General features: G+C 50.2%; 3 protein-coding genes and 1 pseudogene across 3 annotated transcripts; 2 read left to right on the top strand and 2 right to left on the bottom strand.

The window, feature by feature from the left end:
* Window positions 1-4011: 4011 nt before the first annotated feature.
* Window positions 4012-5285, bottom strand: LOC136523591 (protein DETOXIFICATION 49-like; annotated as a pseudogene).
* A 4904-nt stretch (window positions 5286-10189) lies between these two features.
* LOC136519518 (putative leucine-rich repeat receptor-like serine/threonine-protein kinase At2g24130) lies at window positions 10190-13299 on the top strand. Its single transcript, XM_066512910.1, has 2 exons — window positions 10190-12803; window positions 12929-13299. Exons 1-2 carry the CDS (start codon window positions 10190-10192, stop codon window positions 13297-13299), a joined length of 2985 nt encoding a protein of 994 aa, XP_066369007.1.
* A 3540-nt stretch (window positions 13300-16839) lies between these two features.
* LOC136521759 (putative leucine-rich repeat receptor-like serine/threonine-protein kinase At2g24130) lies at window positions 16840-21589 on the top strand. The gene is made up of 2 exons (XM_066515535.1): window positions 16840-20024; window positions 20126-21589. The coding sequence occupies exons 1-2, from the start codon at window positions 17354-17356 to the stop codon at window positions 20572-20574; spliced, it is 3120 nt and encodes a 1039-aa protein (XP_066371632.1). The 5' UTR covers window positions 16840-17353; the 3' UTR covers window positions 20575-21589.
* Window positions 21590-21735: 146 nt separating this feature from the next.
* Window positions 21736-25583, bottom strand: LOC136521760 (putative leucine-rich repeat receptor-like serine/threonine-protein kinase At2g24130). Its single transcript, XM_066515536.1, has 2 exons — window positions 22363-25583; window positions 21736-22285 (listed from the first exon to the last, which is right to left on the bottom strand). The coding sequence occupies exons 1-2, from the start codon at window positions 24782-24784 to the stop codon at window positions 21864-21866; spliced, it is 2844 nt and encodes a 947-aa protein (XP_066371633.1). The 5' UTR covers window positions 24785-25583; the 3' UTR covers window positions 21736-21863.
* Between the last annotated feature and the right edge of the window lie 30 nt (window positions 25584-25613).

Raw genomic sequence — 25613 nt, 5'->3', positions numbered from 1 at the left:
ATGCCAAACCAGTTTTGTTACACTCCACACAACTAGATCTATACGGTAGATACATAATATGACATGTTTTAGTACAAAAGTTTTGCTATAGATATTTGCCTATGCTTTTTATTGTTAAATTCATATTTGTTGTTGTATGAATTCAATTGCTGTGAAATTTTTACGGTAGGTTAATTGTTGCATGCTTGTGTTGTGGTAAAAATTTCATGTTCAATGGATGTTTATTTACTGAGTTATTGAATTATCATGTGTCATATGCTTTTATTGCCATTAAAACTTAGTTAACTGTTAGTAAATAATATGCTTATCCAGAAATTATGAAATTCATGGAGTAGTTATGTTTAGTTAAGATGTATCACCCATAAATTTTTCATGTCCAAAAGAGATGTTTGGTACGCCACCTTTTTATTCCTTGGTTATAATTATTTAAGCTTTTATATATGTTCGGTGTTTAGATTAGGGTTAATGTAAGTTTGTCTATACTACTTGTTTTACATGATGCATAGGCAAAGTGTGTTTAGTAAGTAGAAGTGTGCTTGGCATGTTATGATAAGCTTTCACTTGTATGTTTAAAATGCAAATGGTTGTTTTGCTCGCTTGTGTGAATAGTAACTCGCAAGTAAGTCGCTAGGAGATGATGAGAGTCGAACCTCCAATGTTTAGTTACCCTTCACCGTGATGACGTGTTGCTTGTCTTGTAGTGTTTGTAAATGTCTTTGTTATGCTTGTTTGACTTAAGCATGCATTGCATTATAGCATATCATTTAGGAATGACGACAAACCGATGAATCAACTGAAGGATGTGACGTCAAGCGGAAAGATAGTGTATTGGCAACCGAGTCCAGGAGATGGAGATGGTCGGAATATGTCTCAAAGATGGAGGAATACTAACGTAGTATAATACAAGTTATCCAGGCAAGCCCCGGTGCATAACCCCTATTTTTGAGCATTTATTATTCTGTTGTTTGTGCATTAAGTTACAGGAGTTGCTTGAAACCCACCTGCATAAATGTTCTATCCTATGAGTCCTACTAGTATGACAGGAATCGTGTAGTATGCCATGCTATAGGACCTACGGTAGAAGTCGGGTGATGGACCGTCACTCGCGAGAGATAGGTCATGGCTATTCTGCTACTACTATCACATGGACTTGAGGTGCTGGATAATAATTGGAGACCGGGCGGGACCGTGGACTTTGGTTTGGATGTGGTTAGTTATAGCAATAAAGCGAGGCTCTAGTTGCATTAGTTCCGCCTGTGTCGATTAAGGACCGTACCGTTTGTAGCGTTGTGGCAAGTTTAAAGGTACCAAACACATAACAGGGGCCTGAGTTACAGTTGACCGTGAAGCTAAGTACCGTCTTACAACTAAGGTGCGCAAAACGTTCACCGAAGTGTTTCTCTGGCCATTCTAGCGGCTGTTTTTGGGACGGGGAATGTTCATGGTAAAACTTATGAGGGGGAAACCCGTCGCCGATTCACGGGGCGGGCCTCATAGGGTGGGTTCCCCGGGGGTGGTCAGGTTATTTCGGACCTTGGTTGTACGATGGGAACGGCAGCCTTGTACTTGCTCCTTCGAGAAGTACGGGCGTGTGTTTGGGATTGCCCAGCTGAATGTACATCGATTGCAATCGCCGCCCTCCTCGGATATGGATACCACTTGTCGTATCACTACCATCGTAGTTAATGCAACTGGAACCTGGAGATGATGATATGGTTATTGCTGGATCATGAAATATGCTTTGGTTGCTTACCACATGCTTGAAAGCAATTCAGGCGCTTACCTAGAATGGCTAAGTAATAAACTTTGTGTGACTGCTGAAACTTTGAATATAAGGATGCACTATTAGTAATGCTTCTCTGCAAAACAACTAGCCAAATAGCCCCCGCATATACTTGAGAGTCGGGAGACTACTCCCACCTAGTCAGGTAAGTCTTGCGGAGTACATCATGTACTCAGGGTTTTTATTTCCCCCTGTTGCAGGTAACAGGTGACTGCTGGAGCTAAATGTTGTGTGTGGATACCTCCTAGTGGGCTCAACGAGGCTTCCTTTGTCGCCACGATTGTAGAAGTTTTACTCTTCCATCGCTACTTTTGCTTCAATATTCAAAATTGTTAACTTCCGCTACTTTTGTAAAATGATCTTTCTTCCGCTGTTTTTATGAAATCTATTTTAACTCTGATTTTATGTAATGTTGTGATGTATGAAATGGTTAATAAATGACGGAAGCTTTATTCACTTGTTTATGGTCTTGATGAAAACATGGATTTTCGAGTCCTCCCGTGGGGTGTACTCGACAAACTACCGGGTTTAACTTGATCTCTGGTGTACTTAGTGTCAAATGGCTGATAAGTATACTTGATATTAGGTTAAATTGGACGGTTCTGCCAGAGTCAAGACTGCAATGCAAAGCTATTGCGGCAGCCTCCACAAGAACATGTGTAATTTGTTCCTGAGGTTGCGGCACACAATTGGCATATGTACTAGCTGGTGATAAACCTGAAATGGAGATGCACTGTACTGATCCTGTTTTGAAGCTGTTTAATCATTATCATCTGATGAGCCGAAACTAACAATCATCAATAGCATTCATTCATCTGTGATTAAACACAACATGGTACCCAGCAACCAGCTTTGATCATTGGTATGGAAGGCAGATATCATAAATTCATCATGCTAGTATTACAATTGGTCTGAAACTCTGGACATAAAGTAGTGGCGCATGATCGGTAGTTTGATACAAATATCTTGGTAGGAATCTTTGCCATTCGTGATCTTATCCTAATTTTGCACTTGCGTGTCTTGTCATTGAGGCGCTTTCTTCAGATGATTCCACTTACGGTTCCGCCCAAATTGATATTTCTGAATTTACCTCCAATGGCAAAAAAAGGTTAACCTGTTGTTGATATCAAATATTCAGAACTAGTATCTTTTCTTTTCTGCAGGATTTACTGGTTTTCTCCCTTCTGAAGAATAATTACTTTTGTACATTTTTGGTTATGGGCATAATGTTTCCAGATCCACAGAGTGACAGAGCACACTAGTAGTTGTCAGTTGTCACCATCAGCGGTAAAATCTGCACTCCTGCTACTCCCTCCGTCCGTGCGTTTTTTTCTGGAGCGAGGGAGTAATGTTTTTGCATATGAACACCTCTCAGCTGTCAGTCTGTCACCAGTCCTTTCCAGAAAGAACCAGCCACCGTAGCTGATACATACGCATACTTCATCATGCTCTTTAATCTGTGTTTAGTTCGAATTTTGGGAATTTGGCTGGCGTTTCACTTTCGTTTTTATTTAGTAATTAGTGTTTAATTATGGACTAATTAGACTCAAAACGTTCGTCTCGCAATTTCCAACCAAACTGTGCAATTAGTTTTTTTTTATCTATATTTAATGCTCCATGCATGTATCGTAAGATTTGATGTGATGACTATTGTAGCACTTTTTGGAAAAAAATTTAGCAACTAAACAAGCACTTACCCTCAACCGAGGAGAAACCAAGGCACTTTTTTACCCTTTTTTTTTTAACTGTCAGGGGGGCAGGGGGTTGTCAGGAGAAACCAAGGCACTTTTTTACCTTTTTTTTAACATGTTTAATTTGTTCATGAGGTTGCGGCACACAATTGATATGAAACCAAGGCACCTTTGTACCCTTTTATCTTTAAGAGCATCTTCAGTAGATCTTCTATCTAATCTTCTCTACATAAGAACTACTCTCACAATTTTAAAGTGCAAGAAGTTTTGGTTTTTCTAGATACATTGGTTTTAGAGTCTTTTACTTGTATGCCATTAAAAAAGATGGTCTAATCGTCTATGTCCCTAAAAAGTTCGATCTATCGTCAGTGTCCAAGCTCGAAAAACTTTTCTCTCTCACGCCATTATGTCCGCCTTCTATTTGATTTGCGCTGTTTGGCTGTCCTAACAAGTGAGGTCCGCTGTGGCAAATGACCTCAGTTGCCCCTTGCCGTTGAAATTAGAGGTGGAGGCCGTGTTGACCGGTATTGACCGCTCTCACTCTCCTCGTCTGGCCCGACTCCTCCGCTCCCTCCGCTCGACTCTCCACACGTCGCGCACGGACACGGCGAACAGGAAGGAGGCCAGGCCCTGGAGCGCGCTCAGGGCGAGCCCCGCACGGGCCGCGGCGCGCGCGGCGCCCGGGCGGTTCGCGCCGAGCTCGTTGCTGACCCGCGTCGACACGCCGAAGCTGAGCGATGACGGGAAGATGTAGAGCAGGGACGTGGTCTGGATGAGCACCCCCATCGACGCCACGGTCGCCTTGGGGTCCGCCAGGAGGCCGCAGAGGAGGATCATAATCTCGTACCACCACCACTCGAGGCACACGCTGGCGCAGCTCTCGACGGCGAGCCGGGCCAGCCGCATCCACCCGGTAACGTCCTTGAACAGCTTCTCAGAAAGGGTGAAGCCGCCGGTGGTGCGGTGCACGCCGGAAAAGTAGATGTAAGCGAGGAGAAGGAGCACGAGGTTGAGGTTGGCCAAGGCAGAGGCGAGAGCGACCCCTTCGACGCCGAGGCCGAGGACCGAGACGAGGAGGTAGTTGATGGGGAGGTGCATGGCGACGGCGAGCACGGCGCAAGCAGTGAGCGGGAAGTTGACGGACTGGGTGCGGAGGTAGATGCGGAGAGGTGGAGGAACGACTTGAACAGAAGGTCTGGAAGGCAGAGGAGAATGTAGCGCTGCGCGGCGGAGGATATGGCGGCGTCCTGGCCGCACAGCAGGAGCAGCGGCTCCATGTGCGCCCAGAGGAAGGCGATGGGCACGGAGAGCGCGAGGAGGAGGAGCACCATCCGCTGCTTGGTGGCGCCGACGAGGGGGAGGTTCTTGGCGCCCACGGCCTGGCCGCACACCGTCTCCATGCCCATGGCGAGGCCGGACAGGACGGAGTAGCCCGTGATGTTGGCGAAGCCGATGGCGAGGGACCCGCCGGCGAGAGCGAGCTCGCCGAGACGGCCAAGGAAGAGCATCGAGATCATCGGCCGGACGTAGAGTATGAGACCCGTCATGATCATCGGCAATGACAGCCTCAAAATCGATGCGGCCTCTCTCGTCGCGCCCCTGGTCAACGACGACGGCCTGTCGGCCAAGAGCGGCGGCTGCTCCTTGCACGTTGTCAAGGTCGTCGTCGTCGATTCGTTCAAAACAACGACCGCCACATCCGGCGGGGAGACGACGACCGCGCGGAGACGGTGGCCATCCCCGACGCCGCCGCCGTCCTTGGCATTGCACAGGCACGGCGGCAACAGCTTGCCAACGAGCCCCTCATACATGGCGGCGGCGCAACGCAAGCTAGCTTCTGCCGACTGTCGCTGGCTGGAGGCGGTTTTTGCACGTGTGCGGCGCGGAGCTTTTGGAGGGAAACCGGGGGGGGGGGGGGGGGGGGGGGGGGGGGGGGGGGGGCGTTGTTCAAGATCAGCTCGATGGAAATGAGAGAAGGGGTTATCAAAAGATCCTGGGCTGGGATTTGTTTAGACGGAAGCTCTCGTCGTGTAGCTCCGAAGTGGGTGCCTCCCTGGCTGGCTCTCAGCCGGTCTTGGCCGGCCGCGGAACACCACGTACCGACACGCGCGCACGGGGAGTTGTTGTATCGCGCGGCGCCTAGCGCTGGACGGGGCCTGGCCTCCTTCCTGTTCGCCGTGTCCGTGCGCGACGTGTGGAGAGTCGAGCGGAGGGAGCGGAGGAGTCGAGCCAGATGAGGAGAGGGAGAGCGGTCAATACCGGTCAACACGGCCTTCACCTCTAATTCCAACGGCAAGGGGCAACTGAGGTCATTTGCCACAGCGGACCCCACTTGTCAGGACAGCCAAACGGCGCAAATCAAACAGAAGCCGGACAGAATGGCGTGAGAGAGAAAAGTTTTTCGAGCTTGGACACTGACGATAGATCGAACTTTTTAGAGACATAGACGATTAGACCATCTTTTTTAATGGCATACAAGTAAAAGACTCTTGGTTTTATTATGTATCTAGACATAATGTATATATCTAAATACATAGCAAAAAAGATATACCTAGAAAGACAAAGACGTCTTATGATTTGGAATGAAGAGAATAGCATTTAAGGAGATAAATATACTCCTATCTCATCTTATATACCTATAATTTTTAAGATCTCCTAAAAACAGCCCTCTCTCCCCTAAAGAAAGGAGAAAATGCACTATCTCCTATCCTTAAAGAAATATTGGAGAGAAATTTTCAGTAATTTGCAACGATAGTGCTCTCATATATATATTTGGTTTAGGGTACTATGTAGGAGACCCTGCTTTTTGTTCCTTTTCTTTTTCCTATTAGTCGTGCATTTTGAAGAGTGAGCACTAAGCACTGATGCTGGGCACTTAACTTTTACTTGATTACTTGTATGATACATATTAACTGGTTTATTGTTTTTTATGTCTAATAGTAAATTGATATTTTCTTTATATGCTGATTTGAGTTTCCAGTTAGGAAGTGGCAACTACATATATCCTTCGTCCCTTTTTTTATTAAAGAGGTATGTTGGATACACTTTTTGATTGAGACCAGGTCAGCTTTGTACTTTGTAGACATGCCTTGGTGTCATTTTTCCTGAAATAAGCAGCAAGACAGCTTCGGCAATTTCGAACTGAGAGGAGTAAGAATTGCACATTATTACTAGAATATGCATTCAGAATTTGTGTTTTCATCAGTGCTACAGCTACTCATGTGGTCACTCACTTATCCAGTTATCTTTGACAAATGCCAGGAAGTGTGTCAGTGTGTGGTGGAGGCCAAAGTTTTCTAAGCTATACGTCTACAGTATTGGAGCTGCTCGCTGGCCTTTCCTTGTATTTGTTTCCTTTCTATTGAAACAACACACGTAAATCGAGAAAAATAAAGTTTCAAAGATATTTCCCTATGCTTGTCGCTGTCATTTCTCCACATCTCCATGATCATTTTTCACCTTCCACTCAAGTAACTTCTCCTCGGTCGTTTTCTGGCCTCCGTAAGTATCGTTCAGCCTGTCGACTCAACACCACTCCCTCCGATGACATTAGCATCGAACGCGGCACTGTGGGGACACCTAGTAGTCTAAGAGCATGATGTGTTGACTTGCAAACTATTATTTTTTTTAACACCGTTGACTTGCAAATTAGTTACCCCTAAGTTCTAAATTATAAGTCACAGACTCTTTTGATATATTTATTTTGCTATGTATCTAAATATAATAATATGTCTAAATACATAGCAAAATAGATGAACCAAAAAAGTCAAAACGACTTATAATGGAACGGAGGGAGTACAAGTTAATTACATGTTACCCCTCGAGCGCCCGATGCATTTTTCCAGCCTTAAGGTTCAGGTTACATCCTTGATATTTTCCATACTTGTAAACTTTGTACAGTAACTTGATAATTGAATATTACATTACAAATCTAACCGTGTGCAAGTTGTATATTATAATAATTAAAGTTTATTATCTAAATTATTGATCAAAGATTTTTAAAGTTCAGACCATGATATTAGTTTTCGCCTTATAAAAGAGAATGGGGGAGTATTACAAAAGAAATTAATGGTCATGTCCTAACTAATCTTCTAATCGGGGGACCTATACCTAGATGGCTAGATGTTAGTCGTGTGCGTGAGGCTAAAAAAATCGTTACGGTCTTGTTTAGATGCGCATGCATCCGTCTCAATCCATATGTGTTAAAGTGGATTAGAGTAAAATTAAACTAAGTTCTACTCTAATCCACTCTAATACATATGGATTAGAGTGGATACACAGGTATGGCCTACAGTGCATGGATGGTCCATGGAGATCGAGCGATCTGGGGCAGGCTGCGTTAGATACCCCATGCCATACCTAATTGCCTATATCTAAATCAGTTGATTTTACAGTGTGATTGCTCTTTGACCATGCACTTGGCATCACTTATCCCAACTAGGTCCCCTATCACCACGCTTGGCGTGTTGGCCATTTCCTGGACAGAACGACACGTACCAACACGTGACAACCTCTAGCTCCCTTGCCACTTTCGCTATGTGGCTGCTTGACTGCTTCAGTATTGGATCGATCACATCATGGCGTCATGCGACTTCTTTTAGCTGCATGCAGAGAGAGCAGAGTTGAAGTGACTTGCAGCTTTCGGTGTCTGACGGTCAGTAACAAGCTTTGGTTGCATGTCCCGCCCAGGTCCGGGTCCCCCATCGCCCATCGGCCATCATCGGAGCAGACAAGCCTCCCCAACCGCACCAGCGCCAGTCCCAGGCCACCAATTAAGCAGCCCTGGCTGGCTGCTTGTGTAATTGTGTTGTACGTGCAGTATCAACGGGTCGCCGCGTCACACCGCAACACAAAACACACACACACGACACGCACCAACGCAAACTTGCCCACATGACGTAGCAAAGCACAATAATAGGAGATGATGGAAACGTACCGTATAGTACCAGTGTGTGGGCGTGACTGACTTTGTTTCGTGGACGCAGCATGCAAATCATAGTTTAAGCGCCCCCCTAATGGCACGCGTGTTACGGCTTAATCCCACCCAAATCCGGCTCGATCGTCGTCACCCATAGCCATAGGCCATAGATGATCACGCGCACGCTAGCTTTAACACTAGCAGTGCAGCCGTCGGGGGATTGGGCCGACTGTTTCTAGTTTATGTAAGGATTGCGTGTGTGCTTGAACGGTTTGGTTTCACAACAGAAAAGGGCAAATGCCGACTTGATTAGGGTTTTGTTGAAAGGGTCAAAGGTGCATGGCGAACATCCCTTTGAAATATAGATTATAGTAACAGTAGTACTACCATTAAGACGTTCAGAAGGCTGGACGTCTCGCTCCACTCACTGTCGCAAGCGCCGCTCGCCTAAAAAAACAAAATCAACTCCCACACGCCTCGCTCCGCTTCGCTTTGCTCCCGCATGTGGTGCTCGGCTCCGCTCCGCTCCCGCATGCGGCGCTCGACTGCCGGCCCTACCACATGCGGCGTGGGCCTGCCCTCTCCTGGTTTCGGCACGCGACTGCCTGCGAGCTGCGACGACGCGGTTGATGACCTTGCCAGGCGTGTAGCCGCCTGTGAGTCGCGATGCTCGGCTACCGGCCCTGCCCGGTGCGGCACGAGGCCGCTGCCTCCCTGCCCTGTCGCGCAGCCACCACTAAGCCGCTGCCTACAAGCACCGCCAGGCCGCTGCCTCCGGCGAACTCCACATGCCGACGAGCCTCCATTCTCCCAAGCAGCAAGGAGATGTTTGCGCTGAAACTTTATGTTGCAAGCATCTGTTTCAAGTGTTTCAAATGTTTTAAACGTATGTTGCAATTGTTTCATACATACATTGCAAAAGTAGATCGAGATGTTGCACATGTTGCAATGGCTGTACACGTCAATGTTTCATCTACTTTTTCGACGCATGTTGTAAGTGTGTTTATCTAGATGTTGCATATGTTTCACACATATGATGTAAGTGTTTTATCTGGACAATGGTTTCAAGTGTTATTCAGGATTATTTTGCAAGTGTGTTCAGACGCATGTTTCAAATGTTTCATTTGTTTTCAGACGTATGCTGCAATTGTGGCATCTAAATGTTTCAAAACTAGATCGAGTGTTGCATCTCCCTCCTCGTCTTTTATGCTGTCTCGCCTCGTTGTTAGGCGCGGGAAGGCTGAGGTGGTCCCCACTGGCGCGGACGGGTCCCATGTGCTTGCGGGCAGGCACAACATGTAGGCAAGATGTGGGCCGGCATGTGTGGGATGTGGGACGGGGGCTAGCGTTCGGACGTCCGAGCACTAGTCACGCCCTTATAGTAACGCCCTTGTGTGTAATATCCATTGAAGCGTGGAGAAATAAAACTCACGGCCATGGGTAGTTTGACGCGTGGCTTCAATGATAAGCAAAACTAATCTATGTTTGGCATTCACGGGAACAACTGTGAAATCTCCAGGTGGGCTATCTCAAATGATCAATAACCAAAACCCATCCCTTGATCTCAAGTCAAACATTTGGCGCCAAAGCTAGCTAATCCGCTGCCTTTCAAGTTTCAACTGCAGTTAGGCAGCCACCTTCCCGCCTTTTCTTTCCCTTCCTCGTATCTTCTCCAGCTACTACACGTCTACACCTCCGCACGCGGCCCCTGTTCACCATAAAACCCACGGCATTGTAGCAGACGTTGCTATCAATGGTCACCACATCCGCCTCGTCGCCACTGCCCTTTCGGCCACCATGGCCGCCAAACTGCTCATCCCAATCATCATCTTTCACGTCGGTCTCATCGTGCCGATCGCTGTCGCGGCCGCCGCCACCGCACGACCGCCTGCAGTGGCCGACGCCAACGACGACCGGTCCGCGCTCCTCGCGTTCCTCTCCAACGTCTCGGCGGACCCCGGCGGCGCCCTCGCGGATTGGGGCCGCTCGCCGGGGTTCTGCAACTGGACGGGCGTCACGTGTGGCGGCGGTGGTCCAGGCCGGCGGCGTGTCACGCAGCTGGTGCTGAGCGGGAAGGAGCTCCGCGGAGTGATCTCGCCGGCGCTGGCGCGGCTGTCTTTCCTCACGGTGCTCGATCTTTCCAACAATGCTTTTGCCGGCACGATCCCACCGGAGCTTTCCGCGCTCTCGGCCCTGACGCAGCTCAGCCTGACGAACAACCTCCTCGAGGGCGCGGTCCCCGCCGGCCTCGGCCTCCTCCAGAAGCTGTACTTCCTCGACCTCAGCGGGAACAGGCTCTCCAGCAGCATCCCGGAGACGCTCTTCTGCAACTGCTCCGCGCTGCAGTACCTAGACCTCGCCAACAACTCCCTCGCCGGCGACATTCCTTACGCCGCCGACTGCGGCCTCCCCAGCCTCCGGTTCCTCCTCCTCTGGTCCAACGACCTGTCCGGCGAGATCCCGCCGGCGCTGGCGAACTCCTCCATGCTCGAGTGGATCGACTTCGAGTCCAACTACCTCGCCGGCGAGCTCCCGTCGCAGGTGTTCGACAGGTTGCCACGGCTCCAGTACCTTTACCTGTCGTACAACAACCTGTCCAGCCACGGCGGCAACACCGACCTCGACCCCTTCTTCCGCTCCCTGAGGAACTGCACTCGCCTGCAGGAACTCGAGCTCGCCGGGAACGACCTCGGCGGGCGGCTGCCGCCGTTTGCCGGGGAGCTCCCGCGCGGACTCCGGCAGCTCCACCTCGAGGATAACGCTATCTTGGGTTCCATCCCGCCCAACATCTCCGGCCTCGTCAACCTCACTTACCTCAACCTCTCGAACAACCTTCTCAATGGCACCATCCCGCCGGAGATGTCGCACATGCGCCTGCTCGAGCGGCTGTACCTGTCGAACAATCTCCTCTCCGGCGAGATCCCAACATCCATCGGCGAGATGCCACACCTCGGCCTCGTCGATTTCTCCGGCAACCGTCTCGCTGGAGCGATCCCAGACACGTTCTCCAACATGACGCAGCTCAGGCGACTAATGCTGCACCACAACCAACTCTCCGGTGCCATTCCTCCCAGCCTCGGAGATTGCCTCAACCTGGAAATCTTAGACCTCTCCTACAATGGCTTGCAAGGCCCGATCCCGGCGTACGTCGCCGCCTTGAGCAGCCTCAAGCTGTACCTGAACCTGTCCAACAACCACCTCGAGGGGCCTCTCCCTCTCGAGCTCAGCAAGATGGACATGATCCTTGCGCTCGACCTGTCTGCGAACAAGCTCACCGGCACGATCCCGTCGCAGCTCGGCAGCTGTGTCGCGCTCGAGTACCTCAACTTCTCCGGCAACGCGCTGGGCGGCGTGCTCCCGGCGTCCGTCGCGGCGCTGCCGTTCCTGCAGGTGCTCGACGTGTCGCGCAACGCTCTGTCCGGACCCCTGCCCGGCTCCCTTTTGGTGTCCACGTCGCTCCGGGAGGCGAACTTCTCGTACAACAACTTCTCCGGCGTGGTGCCACGCGCCGGAGTGTTCGCGAACCTTTCGGCGGAGGCCTTCCGAGGAAACCCCGGCCTTTGCGGCTACGTTCCCGGCATCGCCACTTGCGAGCCGCCGAAGCGTGCGCGTCGCCGGCGTCCGATGGTACTCGCCGTCGCTGGCATCGTCGCCGCCGTGTCCTTCATGCTATGCGCGGTCGGGTGCCGGTCCATGGTGACCGCGAGGGCGAAGCGGTTGGGGAGCCAATCGGTGCGCCTCGTCGACGTCGAGGACCAGGCGGAAAGGGAGCACCCGAGGATATCACACCGGGAGCTCTCCGAGGCGACCGGGGGCTTCGTTCAGGAGGGTCTGATCGGCGCCGGACGCTTTGGGCGCGTGTACAAGGGAACGCTCCGCGACGGCGCGCGCGTCGCCGTGAAGGTGCTGGACCCGAAGGGAGGCGGCGAGGTCTCCGGCAGCTTCAAGAGGGAGTGCGAGGTGCTGAAGCGGACGCGCCACAAGAACCTCGTGAGGGTGATCACCACCTGCAGCACGGCCAGCTTCAACGCGCTCGTGCTGCCGCTGATGCCGAGAGGTAGCCTCGACGGCCTCCTCTACCCGCCGCACGGGGACAATGCCGGTGCCGCCGCCGCCTGCGGCGGCGGCCTGGACTTCGGCCAGATCATGGGCATCGTGAGCGACGTCGCCGAGGGGATGGCGTACCTGCACCACTACGCGCCGGTCCGGGTCGTGCACTGCGACCTCAAGCCGAGCAACGTCCTCCTCGACGACGAGATGCGCGCCGTGATATCGGACTTCGGCATCGCGCGGCTCGTCGCTGGAGCTGGCGCCGGCGCCGTCGGCGAAGCCAGCAGCACCAGCGACGAATCCGCCCCGTGCAACTCCATCACCGGACTGTTGCAAGGCTCGGTTGGGTACATCGCACCTGGTACGTTCATCCACACGTGTTACGTGTATGCATGCATACGATGATATGTACATGCTTGCTTAATTAGTTAATTTCGACATCATGCACTAATTATAATCCTGTGATTTTTTTTTTGTTTTAATCAGAGTATGGATTGGGAGGGCATCCTTCGACACAGGGCGACGTGTACAGCTTCGGCGTGATGCTTCTGGAGCTCATCACGGGGAAGAGGCCAACGGACGTGATCTTCCAGGAGGGGCTGACGCTGCACGACTGGGTGAGGCGGCACTACCCGCACGACGTCGCCGACGTCCTCGCGCACGCGCCGTGGCGGGAGCGGGCGCCCGAGGAGGCGGCGGCCGAAGTGGTGGTCGTCGAGCTGATCGAGCTCGGTCTCGTGTGCACGCAGCACTCACCGGCGCTGCGGCCCACCATGGCGGACGTCTGCCACGAGATCACACTGCTCAAAGAGGACCTCGCCCGGCTCTCGACCAAAGACTCGTTGTTCTCCAACTGAAGCAAAAACAACCAACGTCTCTCGAATTGTTTAGGATAAATCCATTAGTGCATGCATGCACGCGCCGCCAGGAAACATCGGGTGCGGCGTGCTGCCGAGCCGCCACTGTTTCAATTCCGTGGTTACGGTGGGTGGTGGCTGCAGGATTCGATCGATCTCGGTCGTCTCTCTCACCTCCGGCTAGCGGCTGCCACCATGGATTTGTTTATTTCCATGGTTGGGAGTCGCCTACTACTGAACTGGTAGTGCTGATTCTTTGAGTTGTTAACTATGCGATGGAGAAGGCACTCGATTAATCTTTTGTTGTTGTGCTGCAAACATGTCGGACTCCATTAGCGGTGGTGTAGGAAGCGAAAAGGCTCTTGAGTTAGGTCATTATTCAGGTGCTCGCGATCAATCATAAATAAACCCTAGTAGTACCCGACCAACTGTTGTCAACTGGCACTGTTCGATGCATCTGATGATCAGATCATGTATGATGATTGTGTGAATGCAATAATGCAATCTTCACCACCAACATTGTATACTGATGTTCGAGGTTTGACAGGAACTTCTGTGTTCTTATCATGGAGATCAATTAGGCTTATTAATCAGCACGCCTGCCAGCTTTAGCTCAGTCAACTTGGCTATATTACAATTCAGAAAGCGATAGACACATGTGGTTATTACATACGGAGTCAAAAAAAGAACTACTTATAAATAAATAAAAAATTACCCATCATTTGCTAATATGTAAAAAAAATCAACCTAATAACAACCCTATCTTTACTTACCAATCACCCACAAATGCCATGAAAAATCTAACCCAAAGTATTTATGCTCTCACAAAGGAATGGAGAGAGGTGAAGTTGAAAAAAGTAGTAGCTTCTCATAGCTCTTTCCATTATTTCCCTTTCTCAGTCATGAATGAAGCCGTTAGTGAAACTGTTTTGCCAAACAGCTCGGTCACCGAGAAAACTACTCGTGGAGCTGTTTTTCAAAAAAAAAAAAAACTTCAACAGTGAAACTAATGCCAAATGGGGTCTAATTAAGGGAACGTAGCACAAGCCGCCAATAATAAGCACGCGGCACGGCAATGAAAACAATACAAGAAGATAAGATGCATGCATGTTGTTGCATGCACTCAGCTTAATTGTGTAGCGTTACGAAGGCGACTTGAAAGGCACGGCGACACAGTTGATGGAAGGTGATCTCCCGACAACACGAAAAATCAATTGCAATAGAGGAGGAGAATAGGTGAGTGCAGAGTAGATACGTATGAAAAAGAGCAAAGTGATGACGGTAAAGTTAAAAGAACGCAAACTTTCTTTAGAGTAGTGAATCCATGTCTGAATTTTTCCTTTCAAAGAACAGTTATTATAGTAGTGACAGTCTGACAGAAAGAATAGTGGCGGTAAGATAAAGTAAATATTCATACAAAAATCAGGATATAATACAATATATGATACATATATAGTTGCACTCCTAATACCAGCTTTGCAATTACGCGTAAGCCACCACACTGGTTGATACTATAGACTTGTTCGGTTCATGTCCTCCCAAGGCGGTTTGCCTTGGGGCAAACTAAACCACCTATATGCACGTTGTAGATACATTATTTTTACTATATATCTAAATACATAGCAAAAACTATGTATAATTAAAAAAGCCAAAATATCTTATAACCTGTAAAAGAGGGAGTAGCTAACTCTTATCAACTAATGCTAACTATTATCAGCTTATGGTTCCAAACAGGGTCTTGATACAGCTTTGGATATAATGATTTTACAGAAATTGTATAGAAACTTTACAAGAATCAATTTACTCTCTCCGTCCAGAAAAAAAACACAATTCTAGTTTTGAATCTGGATAAGGGAACTAAAAAACGAAGGTGGCGTTTAAATCCACAGAGTAAAGTTTAGGGATGTCACATCGGGTATCATATCGGAGTGTTCGGATTATAATAATAAAACAAATTACAGAAGTCCTCAGTAATCCGCGAGACGAATTTATTAAGCCTAATTAACCCATCATTAGCACATATTACTGTAGCACCACATTGTTAAATCATAGGCTAATTAGGCTTAAAAAATTTGTCTCGCAAATTAGTCACAATCTGTGCAATTAGTTATTTTTAGTCTATATTTAATACTCTATGTATGTGTGTGACAGGCACGATGAGAAACTAAACAAGACCCGAGCCTTGTTTAGATTGCAAGTTTTTTCACTCTCTCTCCATCACATCAAATCTTTGGACACATGCATGGAGTATTAAATATAGATAAAAAAATAACTAATTACACAGTTTGATTGTAAATTACGAGATGAATCTTTTAAGCCTAGTTAAGCCATGATTGGACAATAATTGTCAAATACAAATGAAAATGCTACAATGTCAAATACTGATTACTAACCGCAATCTAAACAAGGCTCCGTATGCATTGCATGCGTCAACAGCTTGATTGAACTGATGTATGTGATGCTGAAGTGTCCAACTGTCCATAGACTAGAACTGTCCATAGATTGATGTGATTGTAACTAGCTCAGTGATTTCTAATTCATACTGCACTTGGTTTGTCTTTTTGTTCTTTTTCGTACAAAAGATGGTAGTACCCCTTTTGCAAAAGAAGTAAATAAATGGAGGCCAACCACAGCAATTAACACGTACGGCATGCGTTTGTCCAGTGCGTTCCATCTAATGCTCTTATCATCTTATCTCTTTTGCATAATCGATGGCATAGTTAACCATATGGCATCATACGCGGCAGGACGGCAAAGCTGTGATGATCCGGCGTTACTCCATTACTGACATTTTAGTACTCTCTCCATTTCAAATTGTAAATCGTTTTGAATAAATAATTTTAATATACATCTAGATATATATTATATCTAGATTTATAATAAAAATTATTGTATCTAAAAAAGCTAAAATGACTTACTGCTTGAATGTACAAGCTACAAACATGATCTTACCTCTACTTCAGCTTCTCCATAGAATACCGTGGAGTGCTATATATGCCAAACAAGAGGATTCTTCATCAACTTAGGGCTCGTTCGGTTTAGTGAACCGTTCCCTAGAACAATTCCTAGCTGGATTGCTTGGGTGGATTCCGGGCTATATCCGAATGAGCCCTTAATATATACGAAGCACAAATAAACCAAATATGTGTACCACATGCATGGGTCATATACTAATAACCTCTGCTAAATTTTATAGTTGTCCTTATTAAATTAGCCTCAAGAACATACATGAACGCTCTATAGCCTATGCAATCTTAGTTATCAGAGGAGGTTTGACCTACCTCTATATAAATTTTATTTTTACACTGCAACAATCTAGAGTGGAGAATAGAGTTTGTCAAATTGATCTCTTCGCATTGTGTGGAAGAATCAGTGCCACCCTTTGAACTTTGTTTATTTCCTATTCGAAAGCAATGCTAAAAAAGATCCCTATATCCCCAAAGATAGCCTACATACATATAGACCCAGCTTTCAATTCGGAGCAATGGCGGTCCACACCACAAACCCACATTTCCTTTGATCGGCAGCCACCTGATTACCACAACTTACACAGCTCTGTACAAGGCAATATCCAGACCAAGAACTGTTCCACCGTGGACGTACGCGTGCAAATCTTGGTGGGCCCATCCGGCCGCACGCACGGTTCCTTTTTTACACACGCACACGACACATGATTGCGCCCACTAATTAATCCACCGCCTCTCTCACTAATCCACGCCTTACTAATTACCTCATCTGCGTGCTAATCCACGGTTAGATTATTCCATATCCACAATTCCATACATAACACGACATGGCCCCACGTTTCAGCGAAACACCGCGGGTGCCAACCAGTCGTGTCCCGACACGTGTCCCTGCAGATGCAAAGTCAAAAACTTGGCGCCAATGTGCAACGGCTGCAGCCAGACGGCAGTTAGGCAGGGAGACGCCTCTTTTCCCTCCTTTTAAACACCCAGCGGTGTAGCAAGTTGCTATCACCAACAAGCATTGTCTCTCCAATGTCTTAAGCTAGAGGCCTAGAGCTCTCTCTCCCCCAACACACCCTCATGCTCCCATGGAGCTTGCGACCATGTCCGCCGCCATCTTCTTCGCATTCCTTCTCCTCTTCCTCCCGTACGGCCCGATCAGCGCAGCTGTTTCGGCCGCTGCCGGCGGGTTGGACGATGACCGCGATGCGCTTCTATCCTTCAAGTCCGGCGTGTCTAGTGATCCCAATGGAGTCCTCGCTAGCTGGGGCGCGCCACATGACGACGTGTGCAACTGGATCGGCGTCGCCTGCGACGCGGTGACGGGGCGTGTCGTGAACCTGACACTAAGCAAGCAAAGGCTCTCCGGCGAAGTCTCTCCTGCGCTCGCCAACCTCTCCAACCTCAGCGTGCTCAACCTCTCCGGAAACCTCCTCACGGGGAGCGTCCCGCCGGAGCTGGGCAGCCTCTCTCGCCTCACCGTGCTAGCCATGTCGATGAATGCGTTCACTGGGAGACTCCCTCCCGAGCTCGGCAACCTCTCCCGCCTCAACTCGCTCGACTTCTCCGGGAACAACCTGGAGGGCCCGATTCCGGTGGAGCTCACGCGCATTCGCAGCATGGTGTACTTCAACCTCGGCGAGAACAACTTCTCCGGCAACATCCCGGAGGCCATCTTCTGCAACTTCTCCACCACCACCATGCAGTACCTCGACCTCTCCTCCAACTCGCTCGACGGCGAGATCCCCTTCCGGGGAGACTGCTCGCTCCCTGAGCTCACGTTCCTGGTCCTGTGGTCCAACTACCTCGTCGGCGGCATCCCGCCGTCGATATCCAACTCGACGAAGCTCAGGTGGCTGCTGCTGGAGAACAACTTCCTCGCCGGCGAGCTGCCGTCCAACATGTTCGGCGGAATGCCGCGCTTGGAGCTTGTGTACTTCACGTACAACTCTCTGGAGAGTCCGCGGAACAACACCGACCTGGAGCCTTTCTTCGCGTCGCTGACGAACTGCACCGACCTCAAGGAGCTCGGCATCGCCAGGACCGAGATCGCCGGCACGATCCCGCCGGTCGTCGGCCGCCTCTCCCCGGGCCTCCAGCAGCTCCAACTGGAGTATAACAACATCTTCGGCCCGATCCCGGCGAACCTCAGCGACCTCGCCAACCTCACCACGCTGAACCTGTCGCACAACCTCCTTAACGGCTCGATTCCACCGGGCCTCGCCGCCATGCAGCGGCTCGAGCGGCTGTACCTCTCCAACAACATGCTCTCCGGCGAGATCCCGCCGTCGCTCGGCACGGTCCCTCGGCTAGGTCTCGTCGACCTCTCGCACAATCGGCTCACCGGCGCCGTCCCGGACGCGCTCTCCAACCTCACGCAGCTCCGCGAGCTCGTGCTGAGTCACAACCGTCTCTCCGGCGCCATACCTCCGAGCCTTGCGCGATGCGTGGACCTGCAGAATTTCGATCTCTCGCACAACGCGCTGCAGGGCGAGATCCCGGCGGACCTGTCCGCGCTTGGCGGCTTGCTCTACCTGAACCTCTCGGGCAACCAACTGGAAGGGCCGATTCCTGCTGCCATTAGCAAGATGGTGATGCTGCAGGTGCTCAACCTGTCGTCCAACAGGTTGTCCGGCACCATACCGCCACAGCTCGGAAGCTGCGTCGCGCTGGAGTACTTCAATGTCTCCGGCAACACGCTGGAGGGCGGCCTCCCGGACACCATCGGCGCCCTGCCGTTCGTGCAGGTTCTTGACGTGTCGTACAACCGTCTGACGGGTGCGCTGCCGCTGACGCTAGCGACGGCGGCGTCGTTGCGACATGTCAACTTCTCCTTCAACGGCTTCTCCGGCGAGGTGCCCGGAACTGGGGCCTTCGCGAGCTTCCCGGCGAACGCGTTCCTCGGCGATGCTGGCCTTTGCGGGTCCGTGTCCGGTCTGGTTCGGTGCGGCGGCGGCGGCGGCTCGAAGCACCGACCAGCGCTTCGTGACCGGCGCGTGGTATTGCCCGTGGTGATCACGGTCGTCGCGTTCACGGTTGCCATCATCGGTGTCGTCGCGTGCCGCACGGCGGTGAGAGCAGGCTTGCGGCGAGACTCGCGCCGCTCGATGCTGCTGACCGACGCCGACGAGCCGACGGAGCGAGACCACCCGAGGGTGTCGCACCGGGAGCTCTCCGAGGCGACGCGCGGGTTCGAGCAGGCGAGCCTCATCGGCACGGGGCGGTTCGGGCGCGTCTACGAGGGGACGCTCCGCGACGGCACGCGCGTCGCCGTCAAGGTGCTGGACCCGAAGAGCGGCGGCGAGGTGAGCAAGAGCTTCAAGCGGGAGTGCCAGGTGCTGCGGCGGACGCGCCACCGGAACCTGGTGCGCGTGGTCACCGCGTGCAGCCAGCCGGACTTCCACGCCCTCGTGCTCCCGCTGATGCCCAACGGAAGCCTGGAGAGCCGCCTGTACCCGCCCGACGGCGGGCCGGGCCGCGGCCTCGACCTCGCGCAGCTCTTCTCCATTGCCAGCGACGTCGCGGAGGGGCTCGCCTACCTGCACCACTACGCGCCGGTCCGCGTCGTGCACTGCGACCTGAAGCCGAGCAACGTCCTCCTCGACGACGATATGACGGCCGTGGTAGCGGACTTCGGCATCGCCCGGCTGGTCAAGGACGTCGGCGACAGAGACGACCTCGGCAGTACCGCCGGCTCAGCTGATCCGTGCAACTCCATCACCGGATTGTTGCAAGGTTCAGTCGGCTACATCGCCCCAGGTACAGAGTCTTTGCTCATCAACCAAGTTCAACAATCTAAACCATGTCACGTACGTTTGCTTAACATTTTTGGTGTGCTCTGTTCTTGCATGGTTCATCAGAGTACGGAATGGGAGGGCACCCGTCGACGCAGGGCGACGTGTACAGCTTCGGCGTGATGCTTCTCGAGCTCATCACGGGGAAGAGGCCGACGGACGTGATCTTCCAGGAGGGGCTCACGCTGCACGATTGGGTGAGGCGGCACTACCCGCACGACGTCGGCAAGATCGTGGCGGAGTCGTGGCTGACGGACGCGGCGTCGGCGGTGGCCGACGAGAGGCTCTGGAACGACGTCATGGTCGAGCTCATCGACCTCGGGATCGTGTGCACGCAGCACTCGCCGTCGGGCCGGCCGACCATGGCGGAGGTGTGCCATGAGATTGCCCTCCTCAAGGAAGACCTCGCCAGGCACCAGGGCGCGGCGGCCGCCACGACGGGGAGGGTGATGACGGCATCGGGGACAATGACGGCTAGCGAGCGGTCCTACTCTACCACGGATTCGTCTTTCTGATCCGTAGCCGTAGGTCTTTGGTCCTTACACGTAGTAGGCAAGTCCCGTCTAGAATTCTGATGTTTTGTGCTTAAGAAAAAAATTGTGAATTTTTAAAATTTTGATACTATTGTTTAAATTGGTATTTTTAGTTCATATATGTACAAATCACATGTTCAGAAAAGTAACTCGATAAAATACAGTTCTATAGGTTTGATAATATATAACATAAAAAGTAATGGTAAAATATGTTTTTTAAAACCATTTAAATATTTAAGTGGCAATTTTTCTCCAAGACATCAATCTTAAATGATATTGGCCATTTTACAGCATATTAGTCTATTTTAGCGAGGTACAATATAAAAAAGAAATGTGGTTAACACCGTTGATTATTATTTTTCTATTTTTAATACAATAGATTGAAGAGAGCCACCACATATTTACAATAGAAATTACAAAATTAATTGTGGGAAAAATAGAACGTTGACAATTCGATTTTATCATAATCTATTGTTTAGATAAACCAAAGAGTTCAATGGCAAATACAATTTAAAATGGTAAATTTAAAATAAAAATTGAGAGAAAGATAACAATTTTTCTTTCCCAGTGAGTTGAAAGAAAAATACTTAAATAAAGAGTTCACTTAAACACAATTGGTAAAGGCAGAATATAAATACAATCTATGGAAAAATAATATTTTTATTTTCAAATAGATTCTAAGGAAACAAAACACCTTAATAATAGTCCATCTGTCCATGCAAATTATAATTAGTAGATGCCTACATTCTAAATTAAATTTTATAGAAAAATACTCCATTCCAAATTGTAAATCGTTCTGGTTTGTTTAAGATACATCTTTCGCAAAAAAAAAGATACATAATTTTGGTACGCATTTAGACAAAACGTATAAAAGCCAGAACTGACTTACAATTTGGAATGGAGAGAGTAATATTTTGATTTCCATGAAAAATCATCTCTTTCACCTTTAATAGGCTAAAGACTACCACGTCCGCCTATAGTACATTGTGCAATGATGATCTAAATGTATCGAAAGATATGGAGAAAAATAAGAAAAGGTTTCAATACATATGCAACATGTATGGAAAAAGATGACAAATTAGATTAAAATTAAATCAAAATTACAAATTACGATTGATAATAAAAAAGTTTGACTTAAAACAATTTTAGAAGTTAATTTATTTGGGGACGTAGTGAGTAAAGACATGGCAATATACCAATCCCAACAATTCAAAGTTAATTGCATAAACATATACGCCACATACTTGAAGTAGTGTATCCTGCATTCGTACTTAGACTGTAAATCTTGCTTTGGAGTTCAGCTGCTTCTGGTCACTGGTTTTCAGATCCGTCACCCCGTGGTTCCTCCACGTACCGTCCCTGAGGTAAGCGATCTCGTGCGCCACGTCGTCCATGGTGGGCCTCATCGACGGTGCGAGCTGCGAGCACGCTACACCGAGCTCAAGCAGCTCCAAGACGACGACGACCTCCACCTCGCCCCGCGGCGGCGAGCCAAACTGCAGCAGCGAACGCTCGACGACGCTGCCCAAGTCGTGCTGCTGGTGCTGGAAGAGTTTCTTGGCCCAGTCGTGGAGGCCGTGCCCCTCCTCGGAGATCACGTCCGTTGGCCTCTTCCCGGAGATCATCTCCAGCAGCATCACCCCGAAGCTGTACACGTCGCCTTGCGTCGATGGCCGGCCTCCCAACCCATACTCTGCATGCATAAAAAATTTAAGCCAGAGAGAGTGGCCGGGCACATCGCATGTCGGCATGTGTTGCTCACGTACGTACCGGGCGCGATGTAGCCGACAGAGCCTTGTAACAGCCGAGTGATGGAGTTGCACACGGACGTCGATGCGTCGCCCATCACCTCCGGATCTCTCGCGCCGTCGGTCATCACCAGCTTCGAGATGCCGAAATCGGAGACGACGGCGGTCATGTCGCCGTCGAGGAGGACGTTGCTCGGTTTGAGGTCGCAGTGCACGACCTTGACGGGGGCGTGGTGGTGCAGGTACGCCATGCCCTCGGCGACGTTGCTGGCCACGCTGAGCAGCAGGTCCAGGTCCAGGCGCTGCGGCCCGCCTGCCGTCGCCGGCTTGCCACCGGCCGGAGGCCCGTGGATGAGGCTCTCGAGGCTGCCGTTGGGCATGAAGGGGAGAACGACGGCCTTGAACTCCGGCGTGCTGCACGCGGTGATCACACGTATGAGGTTCCGGTGCCGGATGCTCCTGAGCACCCGGCATTCCCTCTCGAAGCTGCCGGCGACCACCTCACCGGCGCGGCCCTGGTCCTGGTGCAGGACCTTCACGGCGATCGCTGTCTCGTCATGGAGGACACCCCTGTAGACATGTCCGTATCCTCCTTTCCCAATCAAATTCACCTCCGAAAAGCCGTCAGTCGCGTCGACAAGCTCCCAATACGAGATCCTTGGATGCTCGCTGCTCTCCTTTTCGCCGGTGGCGTTGACTAATCCTGTCGGAAAACGTGATAGTTGACTAGATGGGGCTGTCAACCTCAAATGACTCCTCATCAGGTAGTGATAAAGAACAACGCACACCATGGCCAACAAGCCGACAGCAACGGCGACGACGACGCCGATGGCTATGTACAGGAAGCGGCCATGCTGTTTTCTGCTGCTGCATGGCGCCATGCCGGGAATAGACCCGCATAAGCCAGGATTGCCGAGAAATGAGTCGTCTGTGAGGTTTGCAAATGACCCTCCACTGCACACCTCACCGGTGAAGTTGTTGTGTGAGAAGTTGGCAAACTGGAGCGGCAACCCTTGCAGAGACTGAGGAATCATGCCGGTAAGGCTATTGAAAGAAACATCAAGGAAATGGAGGTTTTTCAAAGCGCCTATGGAAGATGGAAGGCCCCCAGAGAGTTTGTTTCCTGACAAGTCAAGAGCTTGGATCATCTCCATATTGCCAAATTCCAATGTTAGGGGGCCCTCTAGGAGATTGTTAGAGAGGTTAAGGTACATCTGGAAGTTACTAATAAGCCTAGGTACACCAGTAGGAATCTGACCTGTAAGTTTGTTGTAAGAAAGGTCCAGGATCAATTGGCAGCCAAGACCAGGTGGTATGGCACCTGAGAGCTGGTTATGGTCAAGAAGGAGCTTCTCCAACATAGTGAGGTTCGATAAGGTCTCTGGTATTTCGCCTCGAAGACCGCTATTCGATATGTCGACGGTAACTAGTTGTCGAGCTAAGCCGATGGATTTGGGTATTTCACCATTGATCTGGTTATTTGAGAGGACTATCTGTGTAAGCCAACGTGGATGGAACACCTCAGTGGGGATTGGCCCCTCCAACATGTTATATTGTAGCTCTAAATCTGTCAGCGAGTGGAGGTTTCCGATGGCGCGAGGAATTGCACCGGTGATCTCGTTGTCTTCCAGGTAGAGCATGGAGAGATTGGCTGACGACAGGTTGCCGATGATTGCCGGGATCTCGCCTCCGAGGCCGTTCGACTCCACTCCAAGCTCTTGCAATCCGGTGCAGTTCACTAGAGAGGCAAGGAAAGGCTCAATGTTGGTGTTGCCGCCATCACTTGAGAAGCTGTTGCCGGACAGGTAGAGATACTGCAGGGATGGCATCTTGTTGAAGATTTGGGATGGCAGCACGCCGCCAAGGGAATTGTACTGCAACAACACCCAGCTAAGGCTGGTGAAGTTGGACATGGACAAAGGGATGCTGCCTTCGAGCCTGTTTGCGTAAAGGCTGAGGTGATGCAGGTGCGGAAGCCGGCATCGAGCAGAGAAAGGGATCTCGCCGGTGAGGGAGTTGCTGCTCAAGGCAATGGAGGTCAAGGAGGTGCAGTTGCAGACGACAGCCTCCGGGATGCTACCGGTGAGACTGTTGTGGCCAAGTCTCAGCACCAGGAGCTGGGACAGCATGCCGAGCTCCGGCGGGATGCTGCCGGAGAGCTGGTTGAATCGGAGCTCGAGCGTCTTGAGAGCGGAGAGGTTGCCGATCGCCGGGGAGATGATGCCGCTGAGGTTAGATTTGTAGAGAAGAAGGTGTGCCACACGCCCTGTCGAGTCACATGTGACGCCAGTCCAGTTGCACATTTTAGGGGAGCCCCAGTCGGAGAGGTTGCCCCAGACGCCGGACTTGAAGGCCAGCAGAGCAGCGCGGTCAGTGGCATGTGAATCCACTGAGCTGACAACAGCAACGGCGATGGCAATTAGGGTTAGGAATAATCGAGGCATTGTGGGGACTACAATTACAATGAGGTTTGGATTGTTCCAGAATTGCTATGGATTGTAGGGGTGATGAGAGGCTACGCTATGGGTAGATGGTCATCTAAATAGGGGAGTAAAGGTTGGGGGAGTGGGCCCTGGCAGGCGTTCACAGGGTCAAAGCTAATGGTGATTAGTGAATACTGCAAAAGCATGATATCATGGCCTACTACTGGTGAGATCACATTGACATTATCCAGATTTGGTTTCTATCTTTTGACGACTAACTAAAGGCAGGCACACTACACGTGTTGGTCCTTAATCCTACAGAACTTGGAATTCTCCCATTCCAAACAAGACCTTAGCTACGACACTTATTCTTATTTTCTTTCGTCTAATATAAATCACGGCAAAGCTTTTGCCGCCCCTTCGAAAAAAAAAGGTGTTAGGATATAAGCTGATATTCCTTAGGAACCATATAGGACATTCCTTGGTTTAGATACAAAACTCTTATAACTTTCGGATGAAATCCAAGCAAACCTAAACAGGCCTTTGTGGTTACTTTGTCACTCCAGAATATTATGATCAACAAAGGGCATAATCCAATCCTTCATGCGAACGCCATCAAGAAACTCAGCAAAAGCGTCAGGTCGGTGTGGGGCACTGGGCAATATCATGATGGAGAGGTCTAGTTGGATTTTGGTGGAGATTAAGTCGTGGATTAGGCCAGAAATGGTCAGACATTAATTAACTGATAGAGATCACATTGGGTGTTGCTAACTGGCTAAACACAGCATACAGAATAGCGGCATAAACTAGCAATGCCGCGCGCATGCGTGGAGACAGCACCAGACAATCC

Source organism: Miscanthus floridulus, chromosome 18 (genome assembly GCF_019320115.1).
Source record: "Miscanthus floridulus cultivar M001 chromosome 18, ASM1932011v1, whole genome shotgun sequence".
NCBI classification, from domain to species: domain Eukaryota; kingdom Viridiplantae; phylum Streptophyta; class Magnoliopsida; order Poales; family Poaceae; genus Miscanthus; species Miscanthus floridulus.
The sequence above is the reverse complement of the archived record's forward strand: the minus strand, read 5'-3'. Positions and strand labels throughout refer to the sequence as shown.